The sequence below is a fragment of the Anolis sagrei genome, chromosome 3 (assembly GCF_037176765.1).
Source record: "Anolis sagrei isolate rAnoSag1 chromosome 3, rAnoSag1.mat, whole genome shotgun sequence".
In the NCBI taxonomy this organism is placed as follows: Eukaryota; Metazoa; Chordata; class Lepidosauria; order Squamata; family Dactyloidae; genus Anolis; species Anolis sagrei.
This window is the reverse complement of record NC_090023.1, coordinates 222,089,818-222,111,591: the sequence shown is the minus strand read 5'-3', so window position 1 is coordinate 222,111,591 and position 21,774 is coordinate 222,089,818. Positions and strand designations below refer to the sequence as shown.

At 38.2% G+C, this 21,774-nt stretch overlaps 1 protein-coding gene across 6 annotated transcripts in view; it reads left to right on the top strand.

The window, feature by feature from the left end:
* The window catches only part of ARMC8 (armadillo repeat containing 8), a 60,669-nt gene that overhangs the window by 8,996 nt on the left and 29,899 nt on the right, over window positions 1-21,774 (top strand). For 4 of the 6 annotated variants that reach the window (XM_060768063.2, XM_060768060.2, XM_060768062.2 and 1 more), the window contains exons 3-5: window positions 7,518-7,589; window positions 19,243-19,385; window positions 19,472-19,569. In XM_060768063.2, coding sequence (XP_060624046.2) covers window positions 7,518-7,589; window positions 19,243-19,385; window positions 19,472-19,569 — 313 coding nt within the window. Of the gene's footprint in view, window positions 1-7,517; window positions 7,590-13,111; window positions 13,213-19,242; window positions 19,386-19,471; window positions 19,570-21,774 lie in introns of those variants that run through there. The other 2 variants (XM_067465906.1, XM_060768061.2) reach the window with 2 other exon arrangements.

Below are 21,774 nucleotides of genomic sequence, written 5' to 3'. Positions count from 1 at the left end.
AGGAGGGCTAGTGATACATGTGACCAAGGATACTAAATCCCCCAAGCAACTTGACACATAACTGTCAAATGAATAATGTTCTTCAAGCATTCTGACCATTCTCCAGCACTCTGTGCAACTGTCAAAATGACTCCAAACTTGCTGGTTAAGATATTCATAAGTATCCCTTTATTAAAGGCAATTAATGATGTCTGACAATACAGATCATAGTAAATAATTATTAAAGTTTCTGTAGAGATACAAAACACATAGTTCAGGTAAACAGTGGAACTAGTAGTGCTGTTGCAGAAACTCATTCTTGGTAATGATGAGATCAAGGTTAAAGTGAATTTCTTACTTATTTAGGCAATCTCTTGTAGCCTGAGGATGATGGTCGTCCAAGTGTGGTGTTTTGGAGGTGGGTCCAGGTGGCTGTGGAGCCTGATTCTTGATCCGCATGTTTTCCTGCAGTGAGAACATCGGTTTCCAGGTTAAAGGTGGTCATGATCAGGGTTGGCTTGACGCGCCTTCCTCTTGGCCTGTTTCTCCCTTTCGGCCTCCATTTGTGCCTCTTCAAATTCTGCAACACTGCTGGTCACAGCTGACCTCCAGTTAGAGCACTCAAGGACCAGGGCTTCCCAGTTCTCTGTGTCTATGGCACCATTTTTAAGGTTGGCTTTAAGCTTATCTTTAAGTCTCTCTTTCTGTCCACCAACGTTACGATTCCGGTTCTTGAGTTAGGAGTATAGTAACTGCTTTGGGAGATGATGATCGCGCATTTGGACAATGTGACCAGTCCAGTAGAGTTGATGGCGTAGGAGCATCACTTCAGTGCTGGTGGTGTTTGCTTCTTTCAGTGTGTTGACATTTGTCCACCTGTCTTCCCAAGAGATTTGCAGGATTTTTCGGAGGCAACACTGATGGAATCCTTCCAGGAGTTGAGTGTGACGTCTGTAGACAGTCCACGTTTCGCAGGTATATAGCAGGGTTGGGAGGACAATATATTTATAAACAAGCACCTTGGTATCCCTATGAATGTCCCGGTCCTCAAACACTCTCTGCTTCATTCAGAAAAATGCTGCACTAGCAGAGCTCAGGCTGTATTGTATTTCAGTGTCAGTGTTGACTTTTGTGGGGAAGTGGCTACCAAGGTAGCGGGAATGGTCAACATTTTCTAATGTTACACCATCAAGCTGTATTTCTGGCATTGCAGAGGGATTGGCTGGTGACTACCACCAGCAGTAGACACCAGCCAGTAGAGTGAGAGGCTGAGCTTCTCGTATGCTTTAGTAAAGGTGTTTAGAGTGGCTTGTAGGTCTTCTTTTGAATGTGCACAGACTATATTATCATCAGCATATTGGAGTTCTATAACAGATGTTGTGACCTTGGCTTTGCCTTTAGTCTGCTGAGGCTAAACAGTTTGCCATCTGTCCAATGGATTATTTCCACTCCGATAGGAAGCTTCCCATCAACAAGATGAAGTATCATAGCAATGAAGATGAAAAATAAGGTTGGCAATAACACATCCCTGTTTGACACCTGATTCCACCTTAAATGGGTCACTTTGGGAACCATTGCTGTCCAAGACTGTTGTCATTGTGGAGGAGCCACAGTATGTTCACAAATTTGTCAGGGCACCCACTTTTTTGGAGGATGGTCCAGAGAGCACTGAGATTCACTGTGTCTAATGCATTTGCAAGTTCAATGAATGCTATGTGCAGAGGTTGATTTTGTTTCCTGCATTTTTCTTGGAACTGTCGGGCAATGAAGATCATGTCCACTGTTCCTCTGGAGGGGTACAAGCTATTCTGGGATTCTGGGATGGGGCCTTCTGAAACAGGTAGAAGGCGGTTTGCAAGGATTCTTGCAAGGATTTTCCCAGTGGAGGTTAGAAGGGAGATAACTTGATAGTTTTCGCAGTCTGTTCTTTCCGTCTTTTTGAAGAGGGTGATGATGGTGGCATCCTTGAAGTCTGCTGGGATTTTCTCAGTCAACCACACTTCTCAATGAGCTGGTGAAGTTGTGTCAGCTCAGGTCCACCCTATTTAAAGATTTCAGCAGGGATCCCATCAGGTCAGCTGGGTTTGTTATTTTTTGTTGGCTGATGGCATTGCTTACTTCTTCCAAACTAGGCAGTGCTGCAAGATCATCCCTGGTTTGTTGTTGTGGGATTTGTGAGATAACCTCTTTGGCCACATTGAAGCTGTGATTCAGGAGGTTTTGGTAGTGCTCTTTCCAACGTAGTGCAGTTTATTTTTTGAAAGTGAATTTCTTACTATGGATGCAAGAAGGATTATTTATTCATTTTTAGCTTCCCTGTAGTTTCCCATGCACTGTAGTTTTGTGCATGATTACTTCTGTCAGCACTGACTATAGATATCCACAAGCAAAAAGAGAGATTTTAAAATATGTATGGTACTTTTTTCTGAGAAGGAGCATTTTTAGAAGACTTTCCCCCCTTTAATCTAGGAATCCAGTGACTGCTGTGTTAGGGGTAGAATTTGTGTACCTTTCCAGGTGTTGTTTAACTGAAGTGTCCAGTGCTGACGTGAGCTGATAGGATTTGTGGTCTTAACATTTGGAAAACTGGATGGTTTGAGCCCTTCTGCTATGGAATAAGTGTTCTTTCTTTGTGAACATTCTGCATTTGACATATCTTAAGAACCATTACACTACTTCCACATTTAGATTAAGGAGAAAGACTCAAAAGAAATTTCTGTGTTTCCTATTCTATTTTTTTGGTATTAGAATGAGGTATAAATGGATGGATGTCATGTATTTTAATAAATACTTGTGTTTACTACTGGAATTGCATTTGAGTAGGAATTTGTATTTAATTGTTGAGGAAACTAAAGAAGTAGAAGAAAACATATCAGTGTGAAAAAGTAGAGATTATTACACTTTTAGCTTTGGAATTGCAGTCACTTGAAAGTAATTATTTGGGCTTTATTTTAATTGCGTCTGTATATAATATAGTATAGCAAAGCAATACGCACATTTTCCAATATGTTTAATTTTATGGCAGTGAGAAATTGGGGGTCATCTTTTTTCATTGCAGTATTTTCTTTTGATTTGACTATAGCATCTTTACCTTTTGAGACTAATTAGAATGGTTTTGCTTGTATGGCTTTTGCTTACAGTTATATTTGACACTGAAATAATTTCCCTTTGTTTTGGATACTTATATTTCAGAAATAAACATTTAAACTGTTATCAAACTAGTGCTTGAAAAATGTTTGCTCTAGAGCTTTCATACATAAGCATCCAGTTGCAGTTCCTGGATGCAACTCAGAAGCTGTATCCATGCTTCCAAACACACCCTGCCCCCCCCCCCCCCCCAGGTGTGAGGCTATAGCCTTCTGACTATTGTATGTATTCAAATATAAGTTTAGAAATTTTAGTTTAAAAATCCACCCCAAAACCTGGGTTGATGTATCCATGTATCAATTACTGTATTTTTAACTCCTATAAAGAAAAGGAACCATCCTCTTCTCTGAGGTCCCTTCTACACTGCCATATAATTCAGATTATCGAAGCAGATAATCCACGTTATTTGCTTTGAACTGGATTATATGAGTCTCTACTCCCATATGATCTGTTCAGAGAACATAATCTGGATTTTATATGACAGTATAGAATAGGCCTTTGTCAAGTGGTGAACGTAAGAGCTTAGTTTGTCCCAAGAGAGACAAACTTTTTTATTTGAGAATGTCTTATTAGGTTCAGAATATTGTTCAGGGTCAGTGATTTTGCTGAAGGTGAAGTTGTCCAGCTATATGTACATTTAGTTGTGCTTGTGGTATGGAAGAGGACTGAAAGTATGGAATTGTTTTGGTGATTCCACATATTGCACTTTGGATGCAAGAACAACCAGCTTCTGTTCACCACATATTATGAAAAAACAGCTTCCTATATTTAGTATGCTTGTACACATTTTTTTAATTTTTCCTTTTACCAAGGCCAGACTAAATTTTCATTTGGTTTGGCCATGTTATGTATAGCTTCTAGGCGTTCCACTTCTCCCTTGAATTGTGGAAAAATTATGGCTGATAGAATTCATGGGGTCGTGACAGGCAGCTTGAAAACTTCTGATGACATTCAGGAGCAGTAAGACAAATGTGTTGTTGAAGGCTTTCAGACCTCACAACCTCTGAGGATCCCTGCCATAGATGTGGGAGAAATGGCAAGAGAGAATGCTTCTGGAACATGGCCATACAGCCTGGAAAACTCGTAGCAACCCAGTAAGACATATGCTTACTGCATCTGAGTGTATCTAAAATAAAATGAAACTGGTCACTCCCATTTTATCAAGTTTTAGGGAAGGATATTTTAATATCTAACCTAAAACTAGAGAATATACATTCTTTGCAGTAGACAGAAAATATATTGTAAATAAATGTGATATGTAGCACAATAGCACTATATAACTAAAAATCACCCACAAGGCAAAGGCTTCACAAATGCTAGAGCCATAGGCAACCAGAAAGTATTTTCTGGGTATTGGCTAGCCACTGATATTAAACAAAAACTGAAACACTATTTTTTATTATTATTATTATTATTATTATTATTATTATTATTTACATCATTTATATCCAGCCCATATTAGCCCGCAGGCGACTCAGGGCAGTCTACATATTGGCACAATTTGATGCCATCAATACATACATTCAAAAGCAAAGACAATTAAGTGCATTTAAACAAAAAAAGTGCAATAACAATTTAAAAAGAGCTATATCCTCTCATTCCAATCCTCGTCCGTTTCATCGTCTTGACCGTTCCTGGGTCATTCTCCATCTCAAGCTTGACTATCTATTCCAGGGTTCCGAATGCTTGCTCGAAGAGCCAGGTTTTCACTCTCTTCCGAAAAGTCAGGAGGGAGGGGGCTGATCTAATATCCCTAGGCAGGGAGTTCCGCAGCCGAGGGGCCACCACAGAGAAGGCCCTGTCCCTCGTCCCTGCCAAGCGTTCTTGCGAAACAGACGGGATCGAGAGCAGAGCCTCCTCAGATGATCTTAACTTCCTGGAGGGTTCGTAGGAAGAGATGCGTTCGGATAGGTAGGCATTCGGATAGAACTGAGGTTCCTCCAGTTCTATCATTTATTTCAGTATGTTAATGTATTTATTCTGTTATTTTGATCACTCTATGCCAGTAGAATATTTTATAAATGGATGAACAGTTTAATAAAGTGTTAAGTCCTAAATAATTTGTAACCTTGGTTACTGGACTTAATGCGCAATATGTTACTGCTTATGTTTTACCTAAGCAGTCGTATTTGAAAGGTACTGCAAGTATTGACTGTGATGTGTAACTTTTCTGTGTTGGTGACAAGATGTGCAACCATATTAAAAGGTTGTGGTGATGAGCAATGGGGCACTGTGTAAAATGTCCCAGTGGACTATACGTGCTCCCACTGCATAGCTGGGCAGTGTTCAGTATTTCCTGTACTTCAACAGTAGCTCTTATTGCACAATGGTGTACTACTAAACAGTGAATATTTTTCTGGCCTGACACAGGGTATTTTCATAACTTTCAACTGACTTCTGTTTTAGATTATCAGTCCACCACTACTCTTTTGGGTACTGTTGTCCTCTCTCTACTTGCACTGTTACAGTTCAAGGGCAGCCTATTCCACATAACGGCCTATTGTGGTGCATCACAACTATTGCTTCCTGGCTGCATTATTTGCTCTGCTTGTGCTGTGGTCCCAAAAGGCATAGCTATAATAGCATTCTGTCTCTGGGAATATGATGGTTGCACAATGTGGCAGTTCTGAACTGCACAATTGTAAATTAGTTTCTGGCACTGTAAACTCCCAACAGAATGCTAGCCAGCTAATCTGTAATCCATGTTGTAAAGAGGAGAAATCAGAATTGATTTTTTCCATCCCATTCCTTTTGCCAACAGAAATGAATGAAAACGTTAGTATTGCCACGTTCTTTCACAAGTTGAAATTCCAATCAGTTTATATCCTGCCTTTCTTTCAAAATTCAATTCCAGGCAATTTAAAATTAAATAATATGAATATCTTTGAAACCTTATGTGCATTAATTCAATCCTGTATTCAGAAGATGCTCTAAATAAATTGCATTTTTATGCATCTACTATTGATGAAGTGTTTCAGACTATTGATGAAGTGTTTCAAAATTGCTTTTCTCAAACTTTTTACAAAGCTTTGTTTTAAAGTTAAAATTCCTTCCACTTCTGAATAGGCATGATTAGGGGCCCTAGTCTGTTCTACTTTGTGATATAACTGTTTCACATTATGACTTAGGGCAATGTTGACTATTACCTGGTGTTTTTTCCCCCTGGATGCACTTGGATAGCATCTAAAAAGCAATGTCAGATAGTGTCATAACTAAATATATAACTCTTGATGAAGGAGATAAATTTAAGTTTCGGCTTTGAACTTGACCCAAATACTTGAAGGGGGTGTCAATTGAAGGTTTTTCATACTGTTCGAAACAATCTGTTAATTGTATAGGCCAGCTGTGTCATGGTCTCACCAAATCTTGGTTGCCATCACTGATTAATTTGGCTGTTGGGAGTAATAAAGTATTACTACTCAGAATTTAAATTTCTTGTTGTTATCCCTAGTACTAAAATTAGACAATTATTTTCATGTTGCCAAATGCTTTCTCTGCTTTTAATCATGAATTTACATTCAGATGTAGTCATACTTTGACAAGGCTCATTGGAATCAGGGGAGCATGATCACAACTAGTTGATTTTATTGGGTTTGCTTCTCAGTGTGGCTAAATCTGGATCTGATCTAGAAAGACTTTTTTGTGTACTTTAAAATTATTTATGGTGATCCTAAGGCAACCTTGTCATGTCTTTGTTCAGAGGTGGTTTCCCTTTGTTTCCTCTGAGACAGAGAAGGTGTGATTTGCCCAAGATCATCCACTGGATTTCAATGGCAGAGCAGGGAATTGAACTCTCATCTCCCAGTATCTTCGTCCGATACTCAAAAAACCTATACCACATTGGTTCTCCCAGAAAAGCTATGCTAATGCTATTAGGAAAAAATTGAGTCTGTATTGGCTCTCTTAAACTAGAATGGGGTTGAGCGGGATAGTTTTGTGGCTATCTTAAGACTGTTTAGAGGAAAACCAGCATGGAAACTTGGTTAGATTGTAATTTCCATGGAGCATAATAATGCAAATATAGAAAACAAACAATAGCAAAATTGGGATTTTTATATTTATTGCATGTTTCTTGCACCCACTCTCACGGTAGTACAATGTATACATCCTTATTTTCTTACCAGCTTTTGACAATATGATCCTGATATCTGAAATATATGTCAGAAGTCTCTGTTATGAATGACCAAGTGATTCTCTTTGCTACTTGAATGGCTGGGGATAGAAAAATGCCAGAGATTTGAATTTTTGGAAGTTGTGGGATCTGTTACTTGTCTCCTATTTAGTTCTCAGATATAACATCTGTTTGATCTCAGTGGAACGAAATTCTGCAAAACTGAGCCCTTAGTACCTCAGCATAATTTACTAGGGTTTTTCTCTTTCTGGATTTACAGAGATATGAAAAATGCTGTAATTGGAAACAACAAACAAAAAGCCAACTTGATTGTTTTGGGAGCGGTTCCAAGGTATGTCCTCTGCTACTCTGATTTTCACTGATTTCACAGCAGATCTCAAGTTCACCTATTAAGATTCTGGCACTTTAATTTGTCTGACTGTTGATGACTGTCCTGTATTCCCAGTTACTGAGGTTAGTACTGTATATTCAGTTCATGTTATGAAACAATGGTGTGTAGATGTCTCCTGAAAGCTCTGATTTGTACTGCTTTCAGTGTTCTTAAAACTCTTCCCACAGCATAGTAAGTTAGCAAAGCCTGGAAGAAAAATGCTTAAAACAGCTTTCAGCTCCCTGTTTGCTTGTGGATTGCATGCAATAATTTCGGGGCTGTAGGAAAAAGAGTAAAGTCAAACAAAAAAACCAATTATTTTCTTTTTTTCTTTTGGGGTGACATCTTCTTTAAGTGACATCAAGGCTTTTATAACACTGAACTCTGGGGCTTGCGAATTGCTAGCGCTATTTTGTATGCTTTTTGCCGTTTGTGAGAGTTAAATGTCCTGTTGTGCTGCATATTATTATAATTATTTACCTTAGATCATTGTTTAGTAGCAGCAGATCAAAATAATTGTGTTTCATTCCGTCCTAGTTTGGACAATTGTAGATATACACCTGGCTCCTCACATTCATGGAGATTAGGTTTTAAGCACACCCTTACCATGCATGTTACAGACTTCTTTCTCATCAGCAATCCCAGCCATTCACTTCCTTTCCTACCTTCCAACAATGAAACCTCAGACAGATTTTAAATCCCTTTCCAGCTGATCTATCTCCTTCCTCTATCTCTTCCACCTGTCTTTCCATGTCCTGCCAAGAGCACCAGCTCTCACTCCTTTTGCCGCTTTCTGACCATGAAGACTCAGGCAGTGTAAATGTCTTTCCTGCCATATTTACCTCCTTGACTCATTCCTTCCATTACCAGATTGGAAATCCCTTTCTTACAGATCCGCTGCTTGCTTCACTTTCTGCTGCCAGATTTTAATCCCCTTTTCCATTGGTCCATTTCCTTGCCTCCTTCCTGCTGCCGCCCCTGCCTGCCCTTCTATGTTTTGCAAACAGCACCATGAATCCCTCATGCCAGTCACCACCTTCCCACTATGAAGGCTCAGATTTTAAACCCCTTTCTTGTTGATCCACCTCCTCACTTTACTTCTGCTATCAGAAAAAGAAGTGAGTCAAGGAGGTGGAGTGACAGGAAAGTGGTTTAAAATCTAGCAGTAGAGGGGCAGAGTGAAAAAGTGAATCAGCAGGAAAGGGGTTTAATATCTGATTGACTCTTCATGGTGGGAAAGTGGGAAATGAAATGAAGGAATGCACAATAGGACAAGTGGAGAAACAACAGAAGGAATGTGTTGAAGAAATTGAGCTGGTTAAGCAGGAGCTACATATTTTCAAATACAGACACTCCCTGAGTTACAAGCGTCTGACTTACAAGCAACTCATAGTTAAGAACTGGGGTGAGACAACAGGATGTGAGAAAAACCTGCCCCTAGGAAGGGAAATTCTCTCCTGAAAGAGTTGTCATGGGAGGAAGGTGTCTCCATTGAAGCTTTCTCACCAGTCCTTGTTTCCACACATGCCAAAATCCAATTATCACAGGGACAGAAAGTGAGGATAAGTCTTTTACACTTTGGCACAGACAGCAAAAAAAAAAAAAACCACCACAGTGAATTCTTCCCTATGCTATCCAAAGTGTGTATGTGTGTGTATGTATATGGCTGGAGTTACACTTAAAAATGTACCTGTTCTGACTTACATAAAAATTCAGCTTAAGAACAAACTTACAGAACCTATCTTTTTAATAACTTGGGGATTGCCTGTATTGAAATTGATGTAAGAAGAATCATGAATGTGGGTGGCTAACTGTAATGGACAACTAGTAGACCTTTCCCCACATAATTATTTATTTGTTTGTTTGTTTCCTCTATTTGTACCCTGCCCTTCTCACCCCCGAGGGGGGACTCAGGGCGGCCTCACAGTAAGCACCATTCGGTGCCATCACAGTCATAAAAACAATAAACAAATTCATTAAAAACAGGACATTAAATAAACAGTTGTTAAAAACACACCAATTAAAATCCAAGTCCGGGTCAATTTATTAATGGATCCCTGTACAACTCAGAAAATACAATGTCTTATAACATGTTGTTTTTGGATGGGCTAGAGGAGCTACCATGACTTTAGAAACCATTCCTCAAACGTACAAAAAAGAAATGTCAAATTTAGAGGTATGTTTTGAGTTGTTTCCTGTTCTGCTGACAGAAACGGTTTAATCAGAAGTATACTGTTGAATCAGGGCGTGTTTAGCTGTGTCATCTTGCACTTGCTTGACTACTTTAAATGTACAAGAAAAAATGGATAGATATTAGTAATATGCAGTAACATATGTTATTGACACCTTGCTTTAGATTATAAGATACTGCTAAACATGATGGTTCTGCTATGTGGACACTTAAAAGAATGAGGACTGCATATTAAGTAGAAGTGAATGTCGAATTCATTTACAGTGTTTAAAATAGTTAATGATTTCCATTAAATGGAAACATGAGATAATTAGTATCAAAATGTGGTGTAAGAAAAAAAGACTGGTTAGGTCAGCAATTACAGTGACACCTATTACCATAGAAATTGTACCTGCAGTTTCACCTCCATCTCATAAACTGAATTTGAGGGAGAGAAGAAGTTGATGTTGATACTGCTCACTTTCCTAGCAGAAGAAGAGAGTTATTTTGGAGAATATGCATGGACTGCTATTAAAAAGATGTTGTATTAGTCATTGCAAAGGCTAATAGCCTCTTAAAACTCTGCCTCATATTCCTGGCATATTATATGCCATTCAAAAGAAAAGACAAGGACAAATAAGGAAAGGGCACAAAATATGAGATCAGTCACCTGTCAGTTGTAATTGTCCATCCCTAATTCTGTTTCCCTGATACGATTTGTTTACATATTCCTTAGCCACCCAATACACTGATTTAATTAGTAAGGGGAAGAAATCCTGCAGTGCTGGTTATCTGTCTCCAGACACTTAAATGAAACGACGCTAATGAAAATGAGCTGAGCATTGGAGTACCTGTGGATTCAGCATAAATAAATAATCCAATGAGAGATGTGGAGGTAGTTTTTAGCTGTGATATTCTTTGTCTTAAGGACATTTAACTGCCTATGACAATGACCACAACCTATAATGCTGTTAAAACAATGTATGCAAGACTCTACTTGATACACTAAGCATGAGAAACTATGATCATAGTGATAAATTAAGAATGCGTTCCATTAAGCATATCTGGTTAAGCTTGTTTTTAATGTTTGGATCTGTTTGAACCTGTAGCAGGTAGTAAGATTATTTTTAAAAGGATAAATATTCTGTTTCAAGGAGGAAGCACTGAGTTCAATCTTTTATTTCTGGTAATATATTTTTGTGCAGTATTATGAGTTTGAGAGTAATGCTTTGCATATCATATTTACCTGAGCCAGAGCGTTTGAATGTGATTTATGCGTTAGGAGGGTGTCAGCTCTCTGTAAAAACAGTTGTTCTAAATGGGTCTGTTTTTAGAGTTCTCTTGTGGACCTTTAAAATACAGATTGCAGATCCATAATAGATTTTTTTGATGAAGGAAAAGCTTGTGATATCCATTGACTAAGCTAATTTGATTTGAAGAATGTTGCCATACACTATATCGGCCAAGAAAATAGCATTATAAGTGATCAAAATTCGACTCTGTGTCTATGGCAGAAAGTCATGGTTGACACTTGCTCTGAGAATAGGACTTTCTGTGTACACAGTTGGATACTGGGAAGCTTGACAAAAGAAGGTACCGGAAGGGAGGGGGAAAAAGATAAGAAAACCAAGTGAAATCAGTTCAGATTAGCTCAGTGGTAGATTTGGAGACAGAAAGTATAGAATATTTATGTATTGTAATGAAAGGAAATAGAAGATTTATTGTATAAATATGCTGTAATATGAGATGGGAGAACTTTGTTTTGCGCTCTCATGTAGACTCCAACTTATCCTAAGGTTTTCTTGGCAAGATTTCTTTAGAGGAAGTTTGTCGAAGGCCAAGAGTGGCTTGTCCAAGGCCATCCTGCAGATATCCATGGCTGAGCAGTTACCTGAACCCTTGTCTGAGTCCTTGTTCATCACTCATAGCACTTTACCATACTGTCCCTTCTGAAAGGGTAGCAATCTCAAATAAATCAACAATAGTAGGAGGAGGGAAGGAGACAAAATAGAATTACTTCAATAGCATGCATTTTAGCTTACTTTAATTACATTAAAATATCAGGACCAGGAGTTTATTTAAGTAGCTTCCTGGAGAATGTGAGTTTGGGGGAGGGACCTAATAGAGATCAGACAGGTGAGCATATGAAGATAATCTTGGAGGTAGTTCCAGGTCGAAGCAGCTGCAAGAGAACATGGGAAAAGTTATTTTGGAGAACAGTATACCATCAAACAACTGAAGCTGATGGAGCAAAAATTACAGAAACTGAGATCTTAGGAGGAAAGCAGCAATAAATATAGATTGGGTCTCTCTTATCTGAAATGCTTGGAACCAGTTGTTTCATGAATTTTTCATTTTTTTTTTCAAATTTTGGAATAAATGTATTTGCATATACTTAGTGAATGAAGGAATGGGAAAAAAGAGGGCTATTCACATAACCAGAACCTGATGAATTTTTTTCTCAAGGAACCCTGAAAGGCGAAAGAAATGAGAGGGGAGGGGGAAAAGATTCTGCTTACAGAATCATAGAATCACAGAGTTGGAAGAGACCGCAGGGCAGGGATCATCCTGTCTAACCCCCTGGCATGCAGGAAAAGCACAATCAAAGCACCCCCAACAGATGGCCATCCAGCCCATGTTTTAAAACCTCTAAAAGAAAGAGTCTCCACCGCACTTGACATCAGAGAGCTCCACTTCTGGAACAGCTCTTACAGTTCTTCCTAATGTTCAGGTGGAATCTCCTTTCCTGTAATTTGAACCCGTTGCTCCATTGAGTCTCCAGGGCAGCAAAAAACATGCCTTCTCCCTCCTTTAAAATATTTAAACATGGCTACCATGTCTCTTCTCAAGCCCCCTGTAAAAAGCAGGCATCTCAGATGTTTCCCTATCACCACTCTTTCTACCTTTTTAGCCAGTGGTTTTCAACCTGAGGGTCCCCAGATGTTTTGGCCTTCAACTCCCAGAAATCCTAACAGTTAGTAAACTGGCTGGAATTTCTGGCAGTTGTAGGGCAAAACACCTGGAAACACACAGGTTGAGAACTACTGTTTTTAGCGAAGTACTTGTGCTTGTTGCAGATGGCGGTCACTGTGGCCATTTCTAGGGTGTTTAAGTCACTATTGGCTGGGTGAAAAACAAGTATAGAAACATCTAAGACAGTGGTTCTCTACTTGTGTGTCCTTAGATGTTTTGGCCTACAACTCCCAGAAATCCCAGTCAGTTTTCCAGCTGTTAGGATTTCTGAGAGTTGAAGGTCAAATCATCTGGGGACCCACAGGTTGAGAACCACTTATCTAAGACATCTGCTTTTTACAGGGGCCTTGTGTAAATGGAGTTCTCCTGCTTTCTTCTTTTTTCTTTCTTTCATCAGGACTCTGAAGAAAAACATTCACACAGCAGCTCAGTTCCCCGGAGGTAATTGTGGGAGGGGGTGTGTGTGACTGTTTAGGAAGTGGGTGCAGCAATCTTCCTGTATGCTGCAATTGTCTGTTTTACCTGGGCAAAGGAAGTACTAGGGGAAAGAGTGCATGAAGAGGAAAAGGAGCCGGATCAACAGGGTAAATGACATTGTGGGGGTTGGGGGGGGGGGGGAGATTCCTCCTCTTCCTGAGTACTGCATATTTCTCTTTCTGCCAGTACCTCACTTCCTTTGCCTGGCCAAAGCAGAAATCAAGGAATGCAGAAAGAAGCAAGGGATCTAAGATCTGAATGGAAAAGTGCAGTAGCATGCAAAGGCCAGCTCCTCCTCTGCTTCCCCCTGAGATCATGGTAGTGGCAGAGATCACTCCATCTAGAATTGCATTCATCTCTGTAAGCCTGCCCAAGACTTAAAATCTGCATTGGAGTCTCTGTTTTGCCCTACTTATTTAGTTAATTATGAATGTGGCCTAGGTTGCTTTCTCAGCAATGTTCCTGTACTCAAGATCATTGCTTCTTAAACTGTGGGTCCTGATCCCCAATGGGGCCCCCTTAGTTCAGTGTGAGATTGTGAAATAGTTGGCAACAGTGAAAGGTTTCTGAATACCACCTAATGGCTGTTTTAGTTACATGAGTCTAATAGCAACAATGTGCAATATTTACAGTGGACTCTGCTGAAAATACTTCAGCTGTACTTCATAAAAGGGAAATAAGACTTTTTAGCATGCTTTGTGAATGCTGCTTTATTATTAGAACATGTTTGATTTTATACCTATTTATATATCTATATATTGGGGACACATAAAATGTGTGCCTATGTTGAAACTGTTACTGTATTACGCCTTGTAATCTTGTAGACCACTTTGGGAGGGTGCCCTAAAAGACAGATTGAGAAAATTGCTTGATAAACTTTTGAGTGATGAAGCACAGAGCAAGAATACGTTTGTTTATAAAATGCCTTTACCCCACAGAACAGCATAGCTAAAATAAACTCTAATAACAGATGTATTGGTTAAAAAGAGAACAGCAGATAAACATTTCTAATGGCAAGCAGCCAGGCCTGAGCAATCTCTTGATGGATGCAAGAGACTGGAACAGCAGATAAAAGTAGCAACAGCAAGTCACACTGAAACTAATCGTATTCACACCCCTTCAGAATAAATATGTCTTCAAAAGGGACATCAGGAGAGGAACCGGGTGAATTTCCTAAGCTCTAGGGGTGTTGCCACAGATAATGCCCCTTTCAAAATTTAGTGACAAACCATGGAAGGAAATGTGGGTGCGAAGAATTAATAGAGCGAGGAACAGGAGACGAAACGGGAGGGTGAAAAACTAATCTTCTGGAAATATTGTAGAATAGACTGAAAAGGAATCAAAGAAGAAGGCTAAAGCAGAACTATTGAAATTGATGATGCTAAAAATAAAGAACATGGCAAACATATATTCTTATATGTACACTTATTCCTTTGTTAAGCTTTGTTAGGGGAAATTATTATGGAACATGAATTGATTAATCTGATTAATTATAGTTTCAGATCTGCTTTGGAGCATCAATTCTTGGATTGCATATAATGGGAAACCATGGTTAATTAACAGAAAACCTTTAATTGTATGCCAAAAAAGGAATAGAACGTTCTAAAAATATATCATGTTGAAGCAAGGTTTATGCACATTGCAGCTGGAGAAGCAGAAACAAGTAGAATCTGCAAAAGTGTTGCAGTGTGAAATGTTTCTGTTCAGTGTTCATGTCAGCAGGTTTCATCAGCAATGTTTGGTTCCGCCCCTCCTCTGATCCATTTTTTACTTTTATTAGCATTTCATGGCCAGGAATCATTTCAGTCTTCCCTGGGTTTTTATTCCTCCTCATACATTACTTTCTGAAAACACATCCCTATTCAAAGAAGCATTGACAAATATTAGTAAAGGTAAAGGTTTCCCCTTGCCATTAAGTCTAGTCGTGTCCGATTCTGGGGGTTGGTGCTCATCTCCATTTCTAAACCGAAGAGCCGCCATTATCCATAGACACCTCCAAGGTCATGTGGCCAGCATGACTGCATGGAGTGCCATTACCTTCCCATCAAAGCGATATAATTGTATGTTTTTGAACTGCTAGGTTGTCAGAAGTTGGGCCTAGCTGGGCCCCGCTCCCTGGATTTGAACCACCAACCTTTCAGTCAGCAAGTTCAGCAGCTCAGTGGTTTACCTGCTGTGCCACCAGAGGCTCTGATGACAAATATTATTAGATTATTAATCTACAGTTCAGGCTAATGCAGTGTGAACTTATGTTTTTTATTAGGGGGTCCTTGAGCCCTGAAAATTATTCCAAGTCTTCTACAAGGATAAAGGTTGAGAGAGACTGATATATAGGGTACAATAATATAAAATGTGACAAGCAAGCCTCATACAGGTTGATTCATATAAGAGCTATGAATTGGTAGTTCCTATTGAGCATCAAGGTGTGTTTTGGTTATTGTAAGGCTAATTTGCATTGCATGTTTTCAACCACATATTCTTTTTTATTACTTTAAAGATAAAGATTACATATTATTAAGAGAGCTTTACTTCATTTAATTCAGTAAGAGATCTGGCAATATATTTTAGAAAAGGGAATTTATTATTTGCACATTGTTTTGTAGATATGATGTTAAAGAAAATACTGTATATGGAATGCATCTCTGAGACTTAACGCTAAAGAAGATTAATAAGTAGAATCTCATGATCCTATTAAGGAAAGTTCTTTTCTGCAGTCTTTGCTAGGAATGTAAAATAAGAGGGTTGTTTATATAATCAGTAGAAGTATTCAAAAGTTTAACTACTGACCCTAATTGGAATTGCATATGGAAGCTGAAAAAAGTAAGAATGCCTTGAATATATATGAGTTTGAGCCACTAGTTAATTGAGTGATGATATTCTGCCTGTGATCAGTGAAATATTCTATGCAGTTAGGAATGCTTATCTAACAATAAAAATATTCAAAACAAGTCTATTAAAACATAGTCAAAATCAGGATTTAAAATACTTACAGAATACATTCATAATATCAAGTTCCATAGACTGTAATAGCACTTGGCATGTAGGTACATTATTTCTTTCAGTTTTAAGATGCTACTTTTTTTCAAATACCTTGTTGAAGAAAAGTCAACACCAAGTGTCCCTTCCTGAGAAAAAGGCATTGTGCTGAGGATAAAATGGAGCCATAACTGATCAGATAACGTGTCTGTATGTGCTTGTGCACAAATAAAACTGTTTGAAACGTAAGATAAAGGGAATTGGAAGCAAGAAATGATGAAGAAACCATAATTCTAATTATTGAGAAGTGCCACAACTGACATTACCCACAGGTGAGCTGTGAAAGTGAGTTGGAGAAGGCTGAAAAAGTAGGAGTAGTGGAGGCAGCTTTTGGCTTTGTAGATCACAACCATGGACAGGAATGGCCATGAGCAGACAATTTGCCTAACGTTACCTCTGAAGATATCTCACAGTACATTGTGTATGCAGGACAAGAAAAAGATGTCCACATTTTAAAGATATTCTCTTCCTCATTCTGATTCCCTAAAGTCTATAACATCAGCATTCAGGAAGGCAAATTTATCTCGCATAGAAGATACACTTAGATTCAGCATTAGGATGCCATCATTCTTGTGGTCCTCTGCTCAACATTTCAGTGCATTGCTGGAGACAAATTAGAAATCTACTCCTGTTACTAACACTAATATAACAAAACGTAATAATACTTCTTGCATTTTACAAATAGAAACAATTGCTAAAGAGCTCCTTTACATATTATTTTTCTGTACAAAAATAACTGCCTGCAGGCAAATGGATTTCCTGTACAATGTAGTACAGATGTTTCAGTCTACATGTATACTAATATGGAATTGAGTTGAATCAGGACAAAACCCAACAGAGTTACTCTATAGTAGCATAACATTTCAAATACTGAAAATTTGTGACACTGCATCAGCCACCGTTTTAAGGTGAGAGTAACTTTCCCCAGCTGCTATTTTTAAAATGAAGCACTAAAATGAGATGATTGTGGTTTGATCGCACACTTTGAGAGTAAAAGCATCTTTTCTGAAACGGCTGTTGTGCACTATGCCAAGCATTAATTTTTATCTATGAATTTGTGAGTTAAAATATTAGAATTGAGACTTCAAAAATTGTCTTGTAAGGTCTTGCTAAGATCCTAATACATAATGTTTAAAATTTACATCTAATTTACATTTTCAAATAGTTTTTAAATTTTATAACCATTTTTATCAGCACGTATTCCATCTCACTATAATGGAGATAGGAGGAAACTATTTTTTTTCTTCAAACTAACTCATTCATCCTTTTTCAAACCCTGTTGTGAAGTGATGATGTTCTCTGAAAAAGCAAAAGCTGCCTTCCCTTATGACTGTTGAAGTATTGCCTGGAAATCTCTGGTCATTCTGAAATTATCTTCCTTTGTTTATTATCTATTGGGGGCAGCCTAGAACTTGAACAAACTTGTTTTAAACATAAGAACTAGGAAATCTACAAAAATGGGCAGTAATCCCATAGGCTAGCTCTCTATTTATCAGCTAAGCAGTTGATGATACACTTATGTGTCATAGGTAGAAATATGAATTAATTGTCATGTCTTAACAGTGTACATAGTTACCTGTTATGTGTTACCTATTATGTGAGTAATTGAAATGGCTGATTATCACAAAATGTTTTCTCTGTTTCAAAGCACTGTCACATTTTTGATTAAAAGGATTACATACTTTGTACTGTCAAAGGCTTTCATGGCTGGAATCATTGGGTTGTTGTAGGTTTTTCGGGCTGTATGGCCATGTTCTAGAACATGGCCATACAGCCCGAAAAACCTACAACAACCCAGATTACATACTTTGGTACTGAGCTGGATATTCTTACACTCAGTAATAATGTATCTTGATTTTTTCCTTGAGTTTTTCTGTGCTCTCTTTTGAGAGAGAGGCAGAATGAGACCTGTTGACCCAGCTTCAGATTGTTTCTCCTAACTTATAAGGCCCTAAACATCTTAGAACTAAGTTATATGTGGAAGCAGATTGGTTTCTGCACCCTGTTTAATGTTTAGTTGATTCATGAGAGATTTTTGTTGTAGTATTGTCACGGAGCAGCACTTTATCTTTTGTGATGGTCACAGTGTGAAATTACCTTTCTGACAGGCTAACAGTCCATGCTGTTTCTACCATAAGTTGAAGTCCAGTTTGCTTGCTTGGTATTTTCCTGATCACCAACCCTACCCAGTTATCCCTAATGGTTTAGTGATTTTCACCGATCATGTTATTGTTATTGTTATTTTTTGTATCTGTGTTGTCTAGTTCTGTCTTGTCCTCTGCATTAGATACTTAGATCATACACTCCTTACTTAGCTTCTCTTGATTTATTTTCAAGTCCCTATTTTAAAATTTAAGAAGTTGCAAATCACTGTTGTTGCTTCATTTACTGCTATTGGAAATCTAGAACTTGATATGCTTGTTTTACTCTATTTTGGCCAAGTTATGAAAACTGCTTTCAAGATTTTTCTGTTCATATTTGAAGTTTTTTTTTAGCTCAATGCCATTCCCTTTCTTTTTTCCCATTGTCTCCAGTCACTGACTTCTTTCTGTGCCTTCTGTTATGCTGCCTTGTGTCTTAGGATAAGTACCCCCCACCCCATCTCTTAGGGATTGTCTTTCTCCTCCCCCTTTCCTAAGAGTATCACTTTGTGCTCCTTAATGCTTATTCTTAACCTTTTTGAGCATGGTCATATTCCTGGTTTCATTTGGCTCTCAGAACCATTTTCTTCAATATCCATCCCTGATACTGCTTCACTTTTTTTTGATCTGTCCATGTAATGTAGATTGTTAAAGGAAGAATCATGCCTTTACTATATTCTTAGTTCAAGAAAGGACTACTTGGGGCATTGATTAGATGCCTTGCATGTTAGTAGATCCTGCATTTTATGTATAAAAGTTATCTGTTCAGATTATATGCCTTTAAATGAAATTGATCCTCTGTGTTTTCCATGTGTAGGTTGCTCTATTTGCTTCAGCAAGAGACCTCCAGCACTGAGCTGAAAACCGAGTGTGCAGTGGTGCTAGGAAGCCTTGCAATGGGTACAGAAAACAACGTTAAATCTCTACTGGACTGCCATATCATACCAGCCTTACTACAGGGTACCCTCATACTCATTGCTCTTTTTGTTTCTTGACTGCTTAATATGTAAGAACTGCCCCCCAAAATTCTCCATATTTGATTACAGGGTTACTGTCACCAGATCTTAAATTTATTGAAGCTTGCCTCAGGTGTCTTCGCACCATTTTCACCAGCCCTGTAACTCCTGAAGAACTATTGTACACGGTAAGTTTTAGGCAGCAGGTGAATACATTTTTTCTTCTGCTAAATCAGTTCATGTACTGTACCTTTTGTTTAGTATGTATTACTCAGATAATTTTCACCTGTTGAAACAAGTCTTTGAAATGTTGCAATTCTAGTAGGTTTAATAACTCATTCATAGTCACTAAAATAATACATATGACAACATAAGTTGCATGCTAAGGGCATAGGAATGAGAAGTGATAAGGCAATTTCTAAAGCTTTGTTGCTTATTGTGGACTCACACCACACACCTTCAGGGACTATTTCCTTTCAGGATACTATTATGTATTGTAATAAGAAGCAGAAGCTAATACTGCTGAGACGTTGGCTGAGACACATGAAAGTAAGACTTTCTCTGGTTCCCTTATTAGGAATATTGAGTAGCAATCATGACAGCTATACAAATGAATAAAACTGGAAATCAATAAAAACTTGATGTTTTATGAGAAATCCATTTTTTGCTAAATACATTTTAGGGTGGTTTCAACCTATTTGTGGTTTTCTTCTTTATTCAGTTTTGATATATGATTATTTTGTAACCATATGCTTACATTAACTGCTCTCTTACATTAACTAGAAAAAAAATTCAGTGAGGCGGTGTGGTGTAGTAATTTGAGCACAGGGCTATGATTCTGGAGACCAGAGTTTGAATCCCTGCTTAATCTTAAAACCCATTGGGTGATCTTGGGAAATTCACATTCTCTCAGCCTCGGAAAGAAGATGAAGGGAAACCCACTCTGAATAAATCTTGCCAAGAAAAAACAATGATAAGTCCTCTTTAGGGTCACCCTAAGTTGGAAACAATTTTTGAAGGCACACAACAACAACACCTACCCACACACATATATATTTATTTATAATTGTGTGCCTTCAAAGTCATTCCCAACTTAAGGCAATCCTAAGGACAACCTGTCACAATGGTGGCTTGGTATTTGTTCACAAAGCACACAAACCAATTTGAGTTTAGGCCCCTTTATTAATGTAATTTATTTAAACAAAAAATAATGTCTGAACTGAAGAAATTCGTGACTTTCATGTGTTTCTGCTTAGTATGAGAATCCATTTTTACAAATATGAGATGCGTCATCAGTCTCTAAAATGTCTGCTGTTTCTACTTTTAGCAGCAGTGGTATTCACCTCATTTTTCTGCTGGTCCTGGAGACAAAAGTAGTTGTATTGCATATCTTTGAGTCTGGACGTAGAGATGCTAGCATTAGCTAGAGAAATGTAGTGATGAAGAAGCTGACTTTTAATGAGTATAATTGTAGTTTAATAGAATTCAATTGTGTGAACAAGGATGCAGAAAAATTACTGAAGCTATTTGGTAATAATGTCAACTTTTGGTCCCAGGGTAGGGAACATAATGATGGAAAGTATCATAATGGTTAGAAGTATGTTTAAACTGTTTGTAAAAATAGTGGGTGATGGTGTGGTCTTAGAAACACATTTCTTTAGTCTCCTCAGCCAGCACAAAGATATTACTTAGGATCTTGGGAAGCGAGATTAAATTAAGACCCCCCCCCCCACCTCCAATTTATGAATGCATATATGCATGTGCACCATTCACTGTCATAACCAGCACCAGATGTGCTCTTAGTGAAGCTCCATGTGTTAGTTGCTATTGTTCCTTCCCCAGTCAGTGAGCTTGAGTATATGCTATACATACATCATTTATCAGTTCCCAATCTCTTCCATTATGTATTCAAGTAGTACGTTTTGTGTTTTTTATATACACTTTGCAGAAAACATATACACTTTGTGGAAACTTTGGATAAGATATAGGCTGGTGTTTGTCTCTTCTAGAGAGTTTTATAACAGCAGCTGCAGATTAGCATAATTATTTTACATTTTTCCTGTTCCCCAAAGAGGAATGCAAGGCATCTCCTGGTTAATTAACCTACTTTTAATTTTAACATTCCTTTTAATCAATACTTCTTATTTGAAAAGTCCATCTATTTATTTAAGATATTTATTTATTGTCTTTTGCTCCACTAGGCAGTGGTTCTCAACCTTGGGGCCCCAGGTATTTTGACCTACAACTCCCAGAAATCCCAGCCAATTTACCAGCTGTTCGGATTTCTGGGAGTTGAAGGTCAAAATATCTGGGGACCCACAGGCTAAGAACCACTGCACCAGGGCCCTCCAAGGTTTATGCAGCTTTTATGAACACTGAAATAAATTAAGGCG